The sequence below is a fragment of the Dendrobium catenatum genome, unplaced genomic scaffold (genome assembly GCF_001605985.2).
Source record: "Dendrobium catenatum unplaced genomic scaffold, ASM160598v2 fragScaff_scaffold_898, whole genome shotgun sequence".
NCBI classification, from domain to species: Eukaryota; Viridiplantae; Streptophyta; class Magnoliopsida; order Asparagales; family Orchidaceae; genus Dendrobium; species Dendrobium catenatum.
Window position 1 is genome coordinate 1103590 of NW_021319360.1, and position 21380 is coordinate 1124969.

General features: G+C 33.3%; 1 protein-coding gene across 2 annotated transcripts in view; it reads right to left on the bottom strand.

Moving 5' to 3' along the window:
• The window catches only part of LOC110110524, a 62606-nt gene that overhangs the window by 10567 nt on the left and 30659 nt on the right, over positions 1 to 21380 (bottom strand). For both annotated transcript variants that reach the window (XM_020842038.2, XM_028697215.1), the window contains exons 6-9: positions 14318 to 14458; positions 14100 to 14238; positions 13890 to 14027; positions 6010 to 6170 (exon numbers count right to left, since the gene is read on the bottom strand). In XM_020842038.2, coding sequence (XP_020697697.1) covers positions 6010 to 6170; positions 13890 to 14027; positions 14100 to 14238; positions 14318 to 14458 — 579 coding nt within the window. The remainder of the gene's footprint in view (positions 1 to 6009; positions 6171 to 13889; positions 14028 to 14099; positions 14239 to 14317; positions 14459 to 21380) is intronic.

Genomic DNA, 21380 nt, shown 5'->3' on the forward strand with positions numbered 1-21380 from the left:
AATTAATAATAATTAATAATAACTAATAGTTAACTATAATTAATAATAATTAACTACATTTAATTATAATTGATTATAATCTATATAATTAATTATAATTAAAAATAATCATCAAATTAATTAAAATTAAAATTAATTAATTAACAACATTAAAATAAACATCTCTCCCTCTCTTACTCTCTGTTTCGGGAGATTAACGGGATTAGGTCGAACAAGCGCGTGAAAGGGAGAAAGTTACCTTTACCTCCAGCGAGCTCCTGTTGTTACTTCCGATCAAAATGAGTGACTTCCGATCCGAACACGAAGGGAGAGTCGTCGCATGAGGAGGAGTCGACGGGTCTAGGGCTTCAAGAGGTAGGTGCTCTCTCCTCTCTCTCTCTCTCTTTCTCTCTCACGGGATCCGGCCGAAGGGGTGCGGGAAGGGAGAAAGTTAACTTCACAGCGAGCTCCCTCTGTTACTTACGATCAAAATGTCGTGACTTTCGATCCGGCCGGAAGGGAAGTCGTCGAGGGAGCTGCGACGGGAGCAGCTCGTGCGTCGGACTGGAGCCGGAAGTAGCAGACGAGGGAGAGGGAGGAGCTCGGGATGCGAGGAAACGAGTGGGAGGGAATTCACGGGGTGGAAGAAGAGTCGGAGGCTTTAGCTTCTATTTAACGACGCGAATGGCGCGATCGACGAGCTGTTTTGCGAGAAATCCGGGAAAAGATCGCTTCGGCGCCGAATTCAGCGGGATATCCGCTGATTTTCTGGACTTCCTCGACAGATACGAGGTGAGCTGCTCTCTTTTTTTTTTGTTCTTTACACGAAGGTCAACAAAAATAAGACTCGGTTCTTCTACAATGAGGATACCATCCTCTTCTCAATGGAATTAAGCAAATTAAAGAAATTCAAACAATCAAAAAAGAAAATAAGATGATTACCATCAAGGTCAAAAGTCCTACATCAATTTAGTATCAAAGCTACATTTTTAATGGTATGCACATCTAAACCTTAGCCAGTTATATTCTTCCCTTAACATTTTCCATTTCACACCACCATGACATCTATAAAGCCAAAAAAAATAACATGTGTAACATGTATGGATTATGCCTAGAAGATATATCACGAATATAAAAAACTCACATTAAGAGTTACAAATCATCCCTAATCATTTTGAAATCAATTTTATGGATTTCTAAACATGTTTCATTAAGATCATAAGCATCTAAGTACATAATAGTAGTATGAATGTAGTTTAAATACAGGTGAATTATATGGTTTGTGTGATTATAAGCCCCATACTTAATTTCTCACACAAAGTGATATCTATCTAAGTATATCTTATATTGGTAAAAATATTGCCTATAGGTAAGTAATGATGCTTAAGAGAACTTGTACAATTATCATGCATATGACCATACCTGTTAACGGCGAATGGCGCACCATGGCGCAAAGGTCCATTTGGAGCCATGAAAATAGCGCACGACGCGGCGCGCGCTATTTTGAACATGGCGCAAGCTATATAAAAAATATAAAATAATAAGCATGAATATGAAATATTATTAAAAATGAAACATAAGCTATCATAATAATAAAAGACAACCATAACATATATATAAGTTCGACTAAGTAACATCCAAATATCTCATAATTCAAATATTAAAAAGATCAAATATGAATTTAATCTACTCTTCTTGGGAATCATCATCAGCAGCAAATATTAAAAAAGCTTCATTATCTTCTTCAACATTGTCTCCTACTTCATAATCCTCTTCATCACGCTCCTCATCATCATTCTCAATAGCAACATCATGGCTAATTGAAGATTCTTTCTCTTTCCCTTTAGATCTTTCCCGAATATTATAGCTTTTATCATAAACACCAGTAGCTTTAGCAACATTTGTCCAAGTTAAATCATCCTCTCCAGTAATAAAGTCATTTTCTTCATCAGACTCATCATCTAATTTTCTTGTTAGCCATTCATTTGCATCATCTATCTCAGTCAAAGAAATAGGATCAATGACATCACGATGATAGAATCTCTGAATCAGTGCTCTATTATATTTCACATAAACTAAATCCTTTAAGCGACCATAATCTAATTTGCTTCTTTGTTTGCTATGAAGCTGCAATTAAAATATTATTACATTACTATGTTATGAACATATATAAAAAATCAACACATACATTATAAAATACTTACATGTTCAAAAATACTCCAATTGCGTTCGCATCCAGATGAACTACATGATAAACTTATGATTTTGATAACAAAGCTTTGTAAATTGGGAGCTCCTTGTCCATATGTCAACCACCATCAGCTGGAAGAAATGAATTTTTTTTCAATATTACATAACAAATCAGTCTTAAGTTTTTTTGTAAATAATGATACCTGGAGATCGGGTAGTTCTTTGTCTTACAGCTGGAGGAATACCAGCTACATCTTGAGATTTACATAGCGGTACCGAGCATGTACCTAACGGTACCGAGCATACCTGTTAAGTTGTAAATTCTTGTAAGAAATAGCCATGCAAAACAACAGAGCTGTGCGGAACAGATGGAGGTTGCAAATCAGAGTCAACTAGTAAGATTTTTTATTGGAACAGACGAAGGAGGGGGCGGATTTGGCAGAAGCACTGCTCTGCAGGATGATTCGGCGGAAACAACGACTTCAACTTCGGGACGGATTCGGCTGGATTCGGCGGAAGTAGCGAATGCAGCAAATAGAAAATAGAAAACCTTCGACTTCGGGATAGATTCAGCGACCTCGACTTAGGGACTGCGGGATGTGTTCAGCGGATGCAGCAAACAGAAAATCTTTCGTGAAATTAAGGCAATGAATAGTCGTTTACCTTAAAATATAGATATATTTTTAAATATAAAAAATATTCATAAGTATAAGAAAATTTAAAAACAATTTGGCGCGCTATTTTGGGCCTTGCGCAATGCACCATGGCTCACATGTGGCGCAAATAGCGCGCGCTATTTTAAACACATGCGCCTCGCCATGAACATGGCGCCGTAAGTGCACCGTGCCGCGCCGTGCGCCATGGCGCGCGCTATTTTGCGTCATTGACAGCTATGCGTCGGGTCAACCCGAACCCGACCCGTTTTTCAAACGGGTCGAATCCGGGAACCCTAAACCGACCCATTTTGGAAACAAGTCGGGTCTAACCCGAAAATTCCGAGTCAAGTTTTCGTGTCGTGTCAAATATTGACACCCCTATCCTCAACTCCCCGTTCTTCAACCTCAACCTAGAGATTGACCAAACTATAGAGGACTATGTGGAGAGGATCGTCTTCACCCTTGCTGAAGCCCTTGACGAATAACTCTCCTCTGTGCAATGGCAGATTATTTCCAAACCCTAACAAAGGTAAACTCTTCATCCAAATTTTATATCTTTTGAATTGCTCTCAATTATGATCATAATTGATTCATGAAGGTTCTGTTAATTCTCTCCGCAAAGCCTAGTATTCTAAAGAGTTGAGTAAGGGATCTATTTTCATAGTGACTAGTCTCATTGTTAACTTAGGGACTTTTCGTTGAAAATCTTCCATGTATGCTATGCTTGAGTAATTGATTATTTTGTGATCATAACCTTTAGTTGTATGACTTGGCCTAAGCTAGTTTCACCCCTTGTTTGTTTTATTTCATCGTTTAAATCACTCCTAGTTTACTAGTTAATATTGCTCTCTAAATTAAAGCGTGCAAAATTTTTAATTAACATCGCTTAGGCATTTAAGTCATGCATCATCAAGGGACCTTTAAGATTATGTCTAAGACTAAAAAAATCTAATATAAACTATTATGTGATATGAATTTCAATTTTAATTATTTGCTCAGTATTATTATTTGAATCTAGATAATTGTTATACTTTTATTATTCTACTCAATACAGGGATTTATAATGATGTTTTTACTGCATTTAAATATTATGAAAATATTTAATAAAAGAAATATTTGAAAGTTTAGATAGTTGTTTGTAATGTAGCTCACTATGGTTTTGCTTTTGGTTTTTAGAATCTAGGAAAGGAAAGAAGCTGGTTGATTAGTTGTTTCAAGATTTGCTATAAGTTTATAGGTATTTCTCTGTTTTGATTTTTGAACAATCACAATTAATGTTAGTTATACATTGTTTTGATCTTTGTTCTGTAGCAATGTACTTTAGTGTAGATCCTTAGATACATTTTGATGAAATGAAAGAAATATTGTTGATGAGTTTATTTACAGTATTATGGATGTTTATAGCAACTCTGTAGTCTATAGTTTATTTTAAAGTTTAAATTGAAAGAAGAATTTTGAAATAATTTCAAAACTAGATATTGAGATTTGCCTGTTATAGCTCAACACGATAGGACTTGTCCCATCAATGAGTCCTATTTGGTTAGATTGTGACAAAAATAATATAAAAAAGTTTAGTAAGCCAAGAAATTACATCATCTCCTAAGCATTTCCACACCTCTATTAGAATATCATTAGGTCCAACAGTTTTTTCATACTTCATTTTCTTTAAAACCTCTTTAACTTCGATTTTATTAATACGCTGATAAAAACAAAAATCTTTATTTTCATTTAGGGTGCGGTGCTAAGGACATTAAAATCAATTATATTCTCACAATCTTCATTGAAAAGATCAACAAAATATCTCCCCACCTTTGTAAAATATCTTCTTTCAATAAAAGCACTATTTGATCTTCATCAATGCACTTCATTTGAACTAAATCCTTACTATTCGTATCTCTTTGTTTGACTAATATATATATATATATATATATCACTCGACTTAATATCTAAACTATTATATAAATCCTTAAAAGCTAAAAACTTTAATTTTAAAAACAAACACTCAAATAATAAAAATGCATTTGGAAACCTGCTTTCCATTTCTTGTTTTAGCAAACAAAATGGCCTGTTTTTCTCAAATTGTGAAAACACTTAACAAGAATAATTTCATATGTTTCGAAAATAGGCCTACCGATTGTTTTAGTCAATTAGTGTAATAATGGATATCATTAAGATTTAAAGTTGTATTTATAGTAATGAGGTCTAGAATAATTACTTGATTAAAATCATGTGGGTAAACAATATACTAAGGCAAAATATATATTAATTTTGACAACGATATTATTAAGATTTTTAGTATAATAATGAAGTTTAAGATAATAAATAAATAATTAATTATGCATATGATATTTAAATATTCAGAAATATCAGGGATTAATTAAGATCATTAAAATTTTATGTCTAACTTATGAAATTAAGCAAAAGATAATTAATTTATTTATTACTATTAATAAGAGTAATTGATAATTAATGAGTTTTTAGACTAATTAGGGATTAATTCAAGTACTAATTAAGATAATTAATATATTTGAATTGAATTAGTCAATAAAATTAGGATAATTAATCAGCTTTTAATTGACTAGAGCAACCAATAATTAATTATATACTTAAGCTCATTAGGGATTAATAAGGATATTCATTAAAATTATTAGTATTTAATTATAGTAATTATGGGATAATTCCATAATCAATCGATTACTCTTATTAATTAAAGCTTAACAATTTATTAGGGTTATTTAGAAACTAATGATTATTTTAATTAAGATCACTAGAATAGTAATGCTTATTTATGATTATCTGTTATTGGTATGATAACATTAATTAAATTTTAATTTGAATAATTAAATATTACTTATCCTAAAAACCTATTAATCAATGTTATGAAGGTAACTAAAAGTAACACTAAGTCAAATACAAAAACTTAACTGGTATAGTTAGAACTAAGGTGAATTAATTATGAATTAAATTGACTTTATTGCAATATTTTCATATAAAATAATTATATTTTCTGTTATCCGCATTTTTCTAATTTTGCTTCCGCAAACAGAAAATAATTAGACTACACAAACATTTTAATTTTAAGTAAAAAAAAAATCAAGACTGAGCAGAACAAAACAAAAACAAAATAAATAAAAACAGATTACAACAATAATTCATGATGGAAAACAGCAGCACATAGCTTTACCATGATCCGACAAAGTACAGCTTTGCAACAATTGATCCTGTTGTATCTGCGATAGTCATGGAAAACACAATTTCAACCGATTCTCTCTCTCTTTTGATATCTGTAACAGTCCCGTAAAGGCTGATTCCAGTCATTTTATCACTAAGATCGCTCACATAAGCCTACAAAGCTTCAAAAGTTTGAAAATGGTTATGCATATAATTTGATGTGGGAAAGTTAAGATTGTAAGCATCTTAAAGGTAAATAATTTAAGCTGCTGGAAATAATAATTTTTAGCATCGGAGGCATCAAGTCTTCCCGGAAGTAGTCATTAGACACTGAATCTGTTCTAGAAGATAAAATTAAATTTAAAAAAAAAAACTTTTTGGTGCAAACTAGCAATTTTAATATTCAATATTTTATTTCAAAACCTTCAAGCACAACACAATTTATTATGGCATTATTGACCTCCATTTGTGTTCCATGATTTATTCGAGAAAGTGTATTGAGAATGGCAACCAACTAACATGACATCACACGAAATAAACTCAAAAAGCGTCGAATGTGATCAAATCACTCAAGCATCATCCGCTCGGCACATGGAGTGTGCAGACACACCTGAAATGTAAATAATACCAAGGGAAGCACCTCCTACAATCAACTCAACTAGATCAATCACAATTAAACGATGGCATAAAAACACAAAGTCGCGGAGAAATCACAAATCACCCGAACATTGGTCGTTCAAAAAACACACTATGTCGATGTATCCAAAGAAGGCAACCATATAATTTGTATTATCGCACAAAGATGAAACGCAATATTTTCCATCACCTGAGGTTACAGCGCGCAATTGGAATACTCGAGCAACAAAAATGATCTTAGTTGATGCACACTGAATTAAATTAAATGCTCTTACAATTATTAAAATAAAAATTATTATTTTTAATACATTATATATATATATGTGTGTGTGTGCGCGCGCGCGCATTTAAAGCTCAATTATTATTATTATTGATTAAATCTAATCTAAAAAACTAAATAAACAAAAGTTAAATATAAAAAAAATATATCAAAATTTGGTAGCCTATATGGTCAAATCCCCATCTTATCTCATGTTGTATGAATAGTTCTTCCCATCGCCCTCTTGCATCAGATAGCACAAACCAATCATACCCAACACTTGCCTTCTCCCATGCATGGGGACCTGCTAGATCTTCTCACACATAGGTTCCCATATGACCTCTTCCCTCCTCACCACTGACAAGCTCCCATTGACCTTTCCCAACTCAATTGACTCCTACCGAGCCTCACAACCTCTCCCTCCAACCTCTAAAACGCCAATTATCCCTCTCCTCTCAGATCTATCCACCTCTTTGTAACACCTCCTGAATCAGGGCATAGTCTACCAATTCTGACTAGATCAGATAACGGTAACTCGCTAAATTTTCGCATTTAACACCTCTTGCATTTGTCTGAGAATGTTTTGCATGCATGTGAATGTCCAAATCTATTCTAAAGCAAGTCCCGAAGGGGTTGTATGCATGATTGAGAATCTAGAACTTTTCTCTGGGGCGCACGGAGGCATGACATCCAGCTTTTTGCCTTTTGGTAAAATAAAATTCAGTGCTGCAACACTGAGGTGCAGAACTACGGTGCAATGCCTTCTTATGGGGACCACTATGGCACGCAAGACCAGGCTCTACAGCACCAGGCTTAAATTTTTTATAAAATATCCATTTCCACCTTTTTTTTATTTTATCAAAATCATTTTTTCATCCTAAAATAGCAATCTAGAGAGAGAGGAATTGTAGAGAGAGAGTTAGGTTTGGGAGACTGATCCATTTTCTGTTGTTGGTTCATTTATGAAAGTTGTCTGAATTGAGATAAATTACATTCTGTCTATTTCATTTTTCCAAATACGAAAAACTTGGGATTTTTTTTGTTAAATTTATAAATTCATACTACACAAATGTGGATAACTTTATACCTGCAAAACCTTCACCATGTAATTTTCTGTATGTTTTAGAGCTAGTCATTCTGGATATTTAGGTATTTTTTGAAAATTTTCTATAGGATATTTGAAAAGTACGCTAATTTATTTAATTAGAAAATAATTATAATCCCAAAAAATAATTTTGTAGTGCGATTAAAATTTTAAAATAATGCACTGAACAATCCTCGATAATCTGGTGACAGTTTGAAACTATGAAATTATACTCTATAATTAATTTTATTGTCTACCAACAAAGCTTCTGTGAAATTCTGAAATTGGTTAATTTACATTTCCTTATTGTGATGTTATGCTATATATATATGTTTTTCTGCTAGAAATGTGTATTATGAGATCTGATATGTTATGGAAGTTCTATTCTAATGTTAAATCGCAGTCATGGTTTAAAATTGGGCAATATGAGGCTCGCCTTGAGGCCCGCCTTTGCGCAATTCCAATAAAAAACGCCTCGATGCTTACGCCTCGAGTTTTTTTTATGAGGCTTGCGCCTCAACTTGGTTGAGGCCCACCTTGAGGCCCGCCTCGCCTCACTGGCATGAGGCTTACGCCTCACGCTATATATATATTAAAACTTACATAAATTTTGAAGTAAATGCTCAACATTGTACTCTATAGGAGAGGAGGAAGGGGAGAGAGCAGTTCATCATAATAATGATTCAAATGAAAACCCCTTAGTGATGACACTGTTGATGACTTATGAGTTCTTATGTGATATGTCATTGCTATTTATTTTTGGAAATTTGAATTATATGTTAATGAAAAGAATAATGGGGTTTGGGAAAGATAGAATTTTGAGTTGAATTATATTTCATGTTGTCTTATTAATGGGATATTTTGATTTCACTTCATATCTTATGTTTTTTTTATGTTTTATATTATTCACTCATTAGTATATAAAAAATTTATCATTTTATGTTTACGCAATCTTTTCATTTTGAGGCTTACGCCTCAAAACGCTTTGAGGCTTACGCCTCGCCTCACGAATGAAAAACGCATCAATACCCGAATACGCAATTTTAAACATTGATCGCAGTAAGTCATAAGAGTGAGTTTTTAAATATTTGATATATGATAGATATTAAGAGTCATAATAGACTATTTTCTAATATGCCAGTATAGGAAGCCCTAAGGGCCTGAATTCTAACATTTATTTTTTATGGGAGGCCTGAGGGGAATTTGTTACTTTCTATTCTGATATATAGCAAATTTCTTTGAACTGCCTTTAATTAATTGCTTAATGAATAAATTATTGAAAATTCAGATCAGTGAGTGTGACCTATTAATCTATGTTGGCTCGCACATCTTATCTTCTTTATGTTTCAAGTCAGGAGAAAGGGAAAGAGCTCGTTGAGTAGCTGAGTTCAGGATCTTATATATCTGAGCCTGTATAAGTATTTTCTTAATTTTGTACAGTCGTGGCTAGTTATGATATTTCTCTGTTTTGATCTTTGTAGCCATATACTATAGTGTAAAGCTGCATATACATTTTGATGATATATGCAATAAAAAGAAATTTGTGGATGGTTTTATTTTATTCTGTTTATTGAAGTTAATTAGAAACTCTATGATTTATATGATTTACTGAACTATGAGAAGTCATACAAAACTTAGATCTTGGGCTAGCATGTCACAAGTCAACATAACAGGACCTGTTAAGTCCGTGAGTCCAGCTATATTAGGTTAATGACACCCTTTCTCCAACAACCCTCAAACAACAAGACCTATGTCGATCTTCATCTCGTCAGCCTACCAACCCACCATACAACAACTAATCCAACAACAACACCGCTGACAAGCTCTCGTCGACCATTCCCACCTTAATTGGCTCTTATCGAGCCTACCAACCTCTTAGATGCCAATCTCCCCTCTCCTCTCAGCTCTAGCGTCCCCTTTCTCCAAGAACCCTCAAACCGCAAGCCTTATGCCTATCACCATCCTCTCAGTATGCCAACCCACCTCATAACCTCTCCAACAACTCCACCTCCAAATTGCTAGCAACTGTTCCCACCTTCTCCAATTACCAACCTCCTTAACTACGACAAGCCTATTTCAACCAACTTCCTTGTGCCCCAACAATAATCCATCGAAGACTACTTCCTCTCTCTCTCTCTCTCTACTTTCTCTCCCCCTTTCTCTCTCTAATTTTTCCTCTCCCCTCCTTCCTCTATAGAGAGAAGACTCTCTTCCCTTTTCACTACTTCAAATTTGTCTATCTTACCTCCCTCTTAGTGACTTTTTATCCTCGCTCTCTCTAATCATGTTCATATCTTTATCTTTCTTACTCCACATTTATATTATATTATATTATATTATATTATTTCTTTATTTATCTATTTATTTATTTATCTATGTATACATATAAAGAAAAGGAAAAAGGAAAAAAAAAGAATACATAAAATAGAGACTAAAAAATTGTGTATTTGCTCTCAACGTATCTCTGCATCTTCGTCACCCATCTCACATGAAAATATAATTCAAAATTCTCCTATTATGTACCAATGTGCATTGTTCTAATGGTGCAGAAAAATTTATAGAATAAATATATGTGTGAGTTATGCTAAGATGTCAGGCAAATTCTACATATTCGCTCATGCATGTATATGAAAGCCTATGCACTCTTTTTAAAAATGATGGAATAAAAATCCTCCAGCTGTGATGTCATACGACATCAATCAAACACGCTTTTTTAGGTATAATGGTAAGGTCAAGCACTCCTATAGAAATCCCCTAAGTAGGAGGTTGCATAAACTATTGAAGTTCATATAAAATAACAACATCATTATCAAGCCTTTATCCCACTGTGGGGTCGGCCGCATGAATCGTTTTTCTCCATTGTGTCCTATTAAGAGTCAAATTCACATTTAAATCTAATAAAGAAAGTTCATTTCTAATCTTTTCTAAACAAGTCTTTTTAGGTCTACCTCCACCTTTCTTAACATAAGCCAAATCTAATATATCTAAATTCCTACCGGGTCATCAGAAGGCTGTCGTTTTATGTGACCAAGTCATCTAAGGCAACTCTCTCTAATCTTATTTTCCGCTGGAGCTACTCTAACCTTTTCTTGTATATGCTCATTTCATATCCAATCTCTAAGAGAAAAGCTACTCATCTACCTGAGCATCCTCATCCATGCAACACTTAATATTATTCTTCTCTTTTAATGGCCAACCATAAAGCATTGCAGGTTTCACCACCATCTTATAGAATTTTCCCATAAGTTTGAAATGGACATCTTCTATCACACAACAAGCCCAATGCATTCCTCCACTTCAACCATCCAACTTGAATTCTACTAATAATATCCTGATCTATTTCACCATCACACTAAACAATAGACCCAAAATATCTAAAACGTGTACTCATATTAATGATTTGATCACCCAAAGTCATAATCCCCAAACTAGAACTATCTATACTAAAATTATACTCCATATATTCAATTTTAGATCTACTCAAACGAAAGCCTTTAGACTCTAAGGTTGACCTCCATAATTCAAGTTTATCTTCAACTCCCACTCTGGTCTTATCAACAAGAAGAATATCATCAGGAAAATCATACACCATGATACAAACTCTTGCAAATGTCTAGCGAGAACATCCATGACTAAAGCAAAAAAGATATGGGCTTAAGGTTGATCCTTGATGTAATCCAACTGAAATAGGAAAATACTTGGTCAAACCATCTTGTGTTTGAACAAAGGTAACAGCTCCTGCATGCATATCCTTAATGACATGAATATAAGCATTATTAAGAAAACCCTTTCTTTTCTAGAACTCTCAATAGCACTTCTCTTGGAACTTTATCATATGCTTTGTCTAAATCAATAAATATCATATATAGATCTCCTTATTCTCATTATATTTCTCCATTAAACCTCTCAATGAATGTATAGCTTCCATTGTAGACCTACCTGACATGAATCCAAACTGATTTTGAGAAACATTAGTATCACGCTGCAACCTATGCTCCATAACTCTCTCCCATAGTTTTAAAGTATAACACATTAACTTAATTCCACTGAAATTCAGAAACGAACAACAAAATTTTAAATAATAGTTTTGAACAAATTGTAATCAAACAAACCAAAAATTACAAAATGAAAATGAACATTAAAATTAAAACAAGATCTATAGGGGACTTATAAATAACACAATAGCTCACCTACAAGCACGAACTGAACCTCTTTACCATGCTCAAATCACACTTGAAAATCCCTAAACAAAATAAAAACTCAAATGAATTTGAATAGGATTAAATAAACCAAGCTACACATCTCCTATTAATAGAAGGGAGGAATGACTTTCTATGAGACCCATCATGCAAAATGAATATATATAAAGACAAAAACTATTACAACTTGATATATACCAAGATTCCTATTTGTCTATTACGTCATCAGATTTGCAACACATACACGCAAATAGATAGAGAAGGTGGAAGGTAATCTTTTAAATTTTCAAAATAAAATTTTGAGCGCAACTCAATGATAAATACTCGTGCAAACAACCAAATATCCTGGTATTTTTCAAATCTACGCACATCAAATGCAATTATCAAATATAAGTGCACCGTCTTGAGAAACATATCATTGTCTCAAGAAGCAAGCTGGCATTGAGAAGCATGCATCGGCCAGAAAAAGATCACCGCTGCCACAAGAAGCATATAACTGCCTCAAGAAGCATGGTTTTCCACAAATGCATCATGTAGATTCAACTAAAAAACATGTAACTACATTAAAAAACATGTAACTACATTGTACAAATGACAAAAAAAAGTGTAAGTGCATCGCATATAGATATTAAAAAGCATGCAAATATATTAAAAAGTGCATAAGTGCACAATGGAAATGCACTGAAAAAACGTGCACGTGCATCATGCAAACAGACTAAAAAGTATGCATTTCTATCTTTAAAAAAAGGTTAAAATATCCATGAGCAGATTTTTTTTTTAGAACGATTATGATCAAGCCCTCCAAGTAGATGATGTTGCAATGAAATGACACCATTAGATTACCCTCATAATCAAACCTCTTAAGTTCTCCAATCAGAATGAAAAAGATACACTTGCCAAGGCATAAAGACCTCTATTAGCTAAGGTTGACTTGAATTCTTTCCCTCCGATAAACATCTACACTAAGTCTATAAAATTCCCTTAGATGAATAAACCCATAACTCCTGACAAAAATCTTTTGATTAAGTTGGATCAACTACGTCATCTGACTAAATAAATCAAAGGCCATGATAATTCTAAAAATGGGATTATTGTTGCGTTCATTATCATTCCCCTTCCTACTGCTTATAAATTTCAAACCTAATACCAAGTTTATAACATCATTTTAAAATATATCATCAAAGAACATCTAATATATACATATACATATAGTTCCGATTGACAAGTCATTTCCTACACTAAAATTTCATGTGCAACATATCAGTTTTTAATATTCGTCCAACCAATTCATCCATCCCCAATCCCAGTAAAATGGTAGTATATATCCCTGTTTCATTTGGTATCTTTCAGTGGTCATTTAAAGTGTTACAAATACTTAAATCAGCTATTAGAGTTACATATAAAGCACGAGAAGTTAGACTTTCATTTGCATGTAGCAATAGTACATAAATGATGAAAACTCACTTAAGCGGGGAGACAAAAAATTTCAATGGGATATGCTTAGTTTCACCACAACTGGATTGAGAAACAATCCAGAATAAATTGTAGAATTGCAAACCCTATGTCAAAAACGTAAGCAATCCGAGGCAGAATTTCACATCAATGCAAGTAGCCTCAGAAGATGCTTGTCCGACTGATGCATTATTGACATTATTTTGAATTTTGTTTGTTAACATAACAGTCAAGATAGAATTAAAAAGGTTAAATGGACTCACTCGGAATGGATAACTGCTGAAGTCGATGGAACCTTGTGGATTAAGTGGTAATATTACTTGGGAACCTTTGCTTTGACTCTGGTTTTGGGTGCAGGACTTTGATCCTTGATACCTCGTTTGTGTGGAAGATAAATGTACCTAGCAGTATATAATTTTGTGAGTGACTTGACGAAGTATATTATTATAAAACTTCATAAGCTAGTAAATAACCTGCTCCTCATGTTGGACGAATGGAACCAAATATAGCTGTGTTATGCTACCATATTCAAGGCAGATTTCTTCACTCATCCCTCCATTAGCTGGAGCACTTGCAATGAAAGGTGTATCTAAAGCAAGCATGCATCCAATACTGAGGATTGGAAAAACAATGTAAGAAGTGGGTGACTAGACAACAAGACAAATAATTCTAGATTAATAGAAACACAGACCTGAAAAGATTGGCTAGGATAACTTGTTCACCCCATAATAGAAAATTTATCTTGACACCATCATTATCAATTAGAATTATCTGTTTTCTCTGTAAGCTTCCAAGAGCGCCCTTAACTTCCAATGAGCCAATAGACTCAATCCTAGAAACATGAAATCATTTAATGGCCTTTGCAAGTAATGGGAGTTGTAGACATGTGAATTAGAACACTATTTCATACATGGCCTTTCCTAATGAAAGAGTAGCTTTATATAGAGTACTAATTCATCACAAGAATTAATAATAATCTGCAATCTCTATTGCTTATACATGCATAAAGGTATGCAGGGTGTACATGAAAACAAACAATAAATCAACATCTCCAAAGACCGAAGCATCATTTTTCATCAACACGAGCCTTCTGCCAACTACTTTGGTTATAGCTTTATGAAACCATTTTTTCGTTTCTTAATATTGAGCGTTATTTAATATGTTAAACTTATTCTTCACAAAGCCTTTTTAATAACTTTCACCCACATTCCTTAGATCTATCCCTGCTACCTCCCTCCAATATTAATTTTATATACCATCTAATATGTGTTTTTCATCCTTTTTTGTACATGTCCAAATAACCTATGATTATTTTGATCACTTTATCTTCAATAGATGTTACCTCGACTATTCCTCTAATATAATCATTTCTAATTTTATTTTTCATAATTTTTTTCACAAATCAATCTTAACATTTGCATTTATGAGATGCTCTACTTAGCTGACAAAGACTTTTGTACTGCGAAACACTAACATTTATATACTATCATCATCATGTTGAGTGTTGTTCGAGATATTAAATGTATTCTTTGCAAATCATTTTGAACTTTAATTCAAGTAGTCTTGGTCTACCATTTTCCTTTAATCCTTGACACTATTTGATAACGATGGCAAGATAATGAGATCTTAGATTACTGATGTGATCAATTGGTGGATGTTGTGGACACTAATATAATTAGAAGAGTTATAATCAATTTTTACAGAGTTACTCTGCGGATTGATGAAATTTGGAGCTAAGTCACAAGCTTTGTAATCTGTTCAGAGATGTAAATCCAAATTCTACCAATTGAATCTCCCTCTATATATATATATATATATATATCCAGCAAACTTGAACTTGATTTAAAGTGATACTGCCAAGTTTATTTTTGAAAAGTTTAGTAAATGATGGAGAGGTTTAAGTAGTCTAAATGTGCTTTGAAAGAGATATAAGTCGGTTCAATCCAGAACAAACCAATGTTAGGGATTTGATTGTGATTTCCTGTAATTGGTGGAATTCAATAATTCAAATTGCAAATGATCAATAAAACTTCCTAGATAAGATTTGAGATTTTTTTGTGGAGTTTTATCATTTTTTGGGATTTTATATGTGACTGAAAACACATATATGATAGAAAGGATAAATAGAAATGAGAACTAGGGCTAATTTGTTCTCCAGTAATTTAACCATAATAACCCAAAATAAATTTAGCATTATCGAAGTATGGGAGATGAGCTAATTTTTTGGAAATTTTGTTGGAATTTTATGGAGTTTTGGTTGGCCAAATAATAAGAGGAACAATACTAATCAGCAAAAATAGATTTTCTTGGCTTGGTCTAATAGGTAGGATTAGACTTGGAATTAGAATAAAATAATTTAATTTTATAAATTTTATGCTGAATTATACACACTAAAATACAATGACATAACTTCTAGTAAAAAGAAAGTACATAAAATTAAAACCTACTCACTAAAGAAGAGAATCCAAGAAGATCAACCAACCTCCTTAGAATTGTCGAACACCAAGCCTTTTACCCCTTTGGAATTCTCTCTAAAATCTTGTAAGCACAGCCAATCTATCTTTATTTCAGTTTTAGAATGTTTTATACAATTGAAAACTAAGTGAAGGGTTACATCTCGTCATTTTAAAATCAAAAGGAAGGAGAGAAAGGAGGGAGGGGGTGGGCCCACAAGCTATGATGCACGGACACGGACACGGCGACACGGACACGACACGACACGGACACGGGACACGTTTTTTTTTGAAAATATAGGACACGGGTACGGCGCAGACACGGCAATACATTTTTTTATATAGTATATATATATTAATGTAATATCATATTAAAAATGACAAACAATAATAAATGAATGACATGATAACTTGTCTAGCTTATAATATAAAATAATTAGTACAAAATATCTAGTACAACCATAAAAATATAAGCAAATAATGACTTACTACAACATCAAGCATTCAAGCTTCAACTAGTATGATTAGCTTTAGAGGTTTGTTTTTGGCCTTCAATATCATCATCATTGAATATCACTGCTTTCAACTGGGGTTCAATAAGAGAAAGATTTGTAATTGTGCAAAAAAAGAGGAGATGAAAATACTTTCACTACCAAAGAGAAATGAAAATGAGAATATTCGATGAATGGGTATTAAATGCAGGCATTGATTTGGTGTTGTGGATAGGAAATAAGAAATTTAGTTTAAATCTCGCCAAATATAAGAAATTATATTTTAAAAAAATTATAAAATATTTAAGATACGCGTGTCGGACACGCGTGTCCAATTTGTTTTTAATATTTTTTAATTGGACACGTTTTCGGCGTGTCCGACACGTGTCGGAGGAGTGTCGGACGAGTGTCGTGTCGGACACGGTGTCGGACACTGCACGCCTCTTTAAGGAGAAGTGTCGGTGCATCATAGCCCACAAGTAACCACCTACAACCACCACCTCTCTCATGCATACTAGCATGGCTATCCTATACTTCATATGACAAAAACTTAAACTTAAATGTAAAACTATAGAAAAGTAAATTATATCAACATGAAGTTCACATAACACTTACAACGCTAAATACATGCAAATATATAAATGCATTAGACTAAATGCATAACTATTTCTTCATTTGCTCTTGTTCTTCATAGCTTGAGCTTCATATGCTCTTACCCTTACCCTACAGCTAGAAACACTTCCATGGTGATCTCCTTGAGTATGGCCGGCCACCAAGCCTCCAAGCCATTTGGAATTTATCTCCAAAACGTGCAAGCAAACCAAATATCCCTTCATTTAATTTTAGAACATTTTATGCAACTGAAAACCAAGTGAACTGACACAGCCCTTTATTTTAAAATAAAAACAGAGGGAAAAGGGAGGAGGGAGGGGTGGCCCAGATGTGCAATCACCATAACTACTCTCTCCATGTTTGGTCGTCCACTACACTCCATAGCACTTTCTTGGTTGACCACATCACTCTCTAGCCACTTCATATCACTCTCCCTAGCCATTTTACACATAAAGTAGCACTTGGAACATAAAGTCCACACAAACATTAAGTCTTTACACACACACAATCCTAAAATATATAAATATATAAAAATTTATATAAAATAGTGTAAATCATTAGGGCTTCTTCATGGCTTGAGCTTCATATGCTCTTGCCATTGATCTGGTAATATATCCACTTCCATGTGCTACATCACTAATTTTACCAACTCACCCAATGGATGCATTTTCTACCATTCATTGTACGTGTCCAACCACTTATATATATTTCTGATCACTATCTTCAATAGATATCACTCTAACATTTTCTCTAATACAAATATTCCTGAATTCATCCTTACTAGTTTTACCACGCATCCATCTTAACATTCTTAAATCTACAACTCAGCTTAGATATTAATGACACCGATAATAAAAGAAATAAGACATGACATGCAAAATTAGCCAAAGATAGTCACCTTAAAAATAAGGAATACTGTAAAAATCAAATATTGATGATCTCATCGTCAAAAGGAAAGACCAACTCAATGATCGAAAGATCGCATTTGAGGGAATCAGAAAGATTAATCTCAAAATAAACCCACTCAAATGTGCTTTCGAAATTCCATCAAATAAGTTTCTAGATTATATCATATATTAGGGAAATTGAAATTGACTGAACAAAATTAAGGCGATCGTCGAGTTGCCACCCCCGAAAAACCTTCATTAGCTTCATTTTTTACTAGTGCAGCTCACATACTTTTGGCAATTCATACCAAATCTATCAGGCAGATCTCAATTATTTACAAATTAATGAAAAAAATTGTCCATTGTAAATAAAAAAATAATATTAAAAATCTTTCAATAGCATTAAAAAAAATCTTCTAAGTCCGCCTAATCTTGTATCATCAATTTCGGGGAAGTTGATTGCAATCGACAAGGGTTTGTCAGTTGGTGATAGGGGCATTTGCATAAGAGAGCGGCGATAGATGGAGCTTGAGAAGAAGGGGTATGATTTTTCTTGACTCTGACTCGTACAAATGAGAGAAGATGGGTAGTGCAGGTGTTAAGTATATTTATTTGGGTTTTAGTTTATTACTTTTTTCTTTTTATTCTTCAATAATTAATTAATTTAAACTTCTCATTTTAACTCTAGTAAAAAGGACAAATGCAAGTGTAATAAAGATTCCAAAATTATATATATATATATATGTGTGTGTGTGTGTGTGTGTGTAAAATTAATGACCTCTTAATTCCTTCACTAAATTTTCATTGCTTGTCCATGTTAAATTTTATCCATGTTTTGCATGCACTGAGTGAATTTTTAATCATTTCTCTCATGTGGAAACCTCGACAATATAATTTTATTTCCTAATAATATTGACGTTTTGGACGAATGGCATGGTTTTTTTCACAAACGGACGATTTAGAATGATTATAGACAACGACGTGTCCATAGTTGTTGTTTTTCAATCACATTCAAGTGTATTAAACACAATGGGTCTTTTCCTAATAATTTGAACGTTCTCAAAGCAATGGCGTGATCCATTTCATGAATGAATGATGTTCGCGTGATTTCACTCAACGTTGCTTCATTAGTCTATTGTTTTCAACCGGATTTGATTGAGTCAAGTGTGAAGAGTGCTTCTTTGAAAATTTTAGTGCTCTGAAAGCATCGCCATGATCCATTTGGCAATAGAGCAACATTCGGGTGATTTCAATTGCAGTAGTCAAGGTGTTTCAAACCTCCTCCGAGCGACATCGAGTCGATTATTCCTTGTTCTCACCATATTGGATTGAATTGATCACGAAACACATAAGTAGGGCAACAATTAAGTCTTTTATTATCATTTGTTTGATTACTTATTACAATTTTAGACATTGATTTAGGTTCATATTATGTAAGTATTCCAAGATGATTGCCACCTAATGTTATTTATTTAAATGTTGAGAGAATATAATTTCGAGTATTACAACTCAAAATAAGCAACTTCTATTTATTTGAGGATAAGCACAACCTCCTTTGTTAGGAGAATTCTCATGGAATTTTGTGGCAGGTTTCTTAAATACTAAATAGAATTCTAATTGTACTACCGTTTAATTGTGTCTTGCACATTTTACTTGATTCTTTTTAAAGCTCACAATGAATTGTCATATGATGTAAATAGATTTAACATATTTAAATATTGCATAAGTTCTTTAATTTGGAAATAATTCCTTATGTTAGTAACGTTTACATGAACATATATTTATTTATTTATTTATTTATTTATTTATATAATGATAAAAAATCAACTCGTGCACATGAAACATGGATACAATTTAATGTGCACGAGTAATGAAAATTCAGCGAATGAATCAATATGCAATTAAATTAAACATCTATGATGCACATCCGTGGACACGACGACACAAACATGATACGATACGAACACTGAACACTTCACTTATTAAAAATATAGGACAGAAACACATATTGGACACAACATTATAATTATATATAGAAATTGAGTAAGTAGAATACAACAACAACATCAAGCCCTTGTCCAACTATGTGGGGTCGGCTATATGAATCCTTTTTAACCATTGTATCCTGTTAAAAGTCAAATTCTCATTTAATCTAATAAAGAAAGATCATTTCTAATATTTTCTAACCAAGTCTTTTTAGGTCTACCACTACCTTTCTTAACATAAGTCAAATCTAATACATCAACTTTCCTAACCGGGTCATCGGAAGACCTCCATTAAATGTGACCAAACCATCTAAGGCGACTCTCTCTCTAATCTTATCTTCTACTGGAGCTACTACAACCTTTTCATGTATATGCTCATTTCGTATCCTATCTCTAAGGGTCAAGCCACTTATCCACCTAATCATCCTCATCTCTGCAACACCTAACTTAGTATTATGGTTCTGTTTTAATGGCCAACATTCGGCCCCATAAAGCATTGCAGGTCTCACCACCATCTTATAGAATTTTCCCATAAGTTTGAGGGGAACTTTTCTATCACACAATAAGTTTGATGCATTCCTCCACTTCAATCATCCAACTTGAATTCTGTTGATAATATCCCCATCTATTTCACCATCACTCAGAACAATATACCCAACATATCTAAAATGCGTACTCTTATTAATGACTTGATTGCCCAAAGTCACAATACTCTCACTAGGTCTATTGCTACTAAAATTATACTCCATATATTCAGTTTTAGATCTAGTCAAGCGAAAACCTTTAGACACTAAGGTTGACCTCCATAATTCAAGTTTACCTTCGACTCCCTCTCTAGTTTTATCAACAAGAAGAATATCATCAGCAAAAAGCATACACTAAGGTACATCCTTTTGCAAATGTTTAGTGAGAACATCCATGACTAAAGCAAAAAAGATATGAACTTAAGGCTAATCCTTCATGTAATCCAACTGAAATAGGAAAATACTTTGTCAAACCACCTTGTGTTTGAAGTTTGAACACTAGTAATTGCTCCTGCATACATATCTTTAATGATTTGAATATAAGTATTATTAACACCTTTCTTTTCAAGAACTCTCCATAGCACTTCTCTTGGAACTTTATCATATGTTTTCTCTAAATCAGTAAATATCATATGTAGATCCTCCTTATTATCTCTATATTTCTCCATCATAACTCTCAATAAATGTATGGTTTCCATAGTATACCTACCCGGCATGAATCCAAATTGATTTTGAGAAACATTAGTATCATGCCGCAACCTACGCTCCATAACTCGCTCCCATAGTTTTTAAGTATTACACA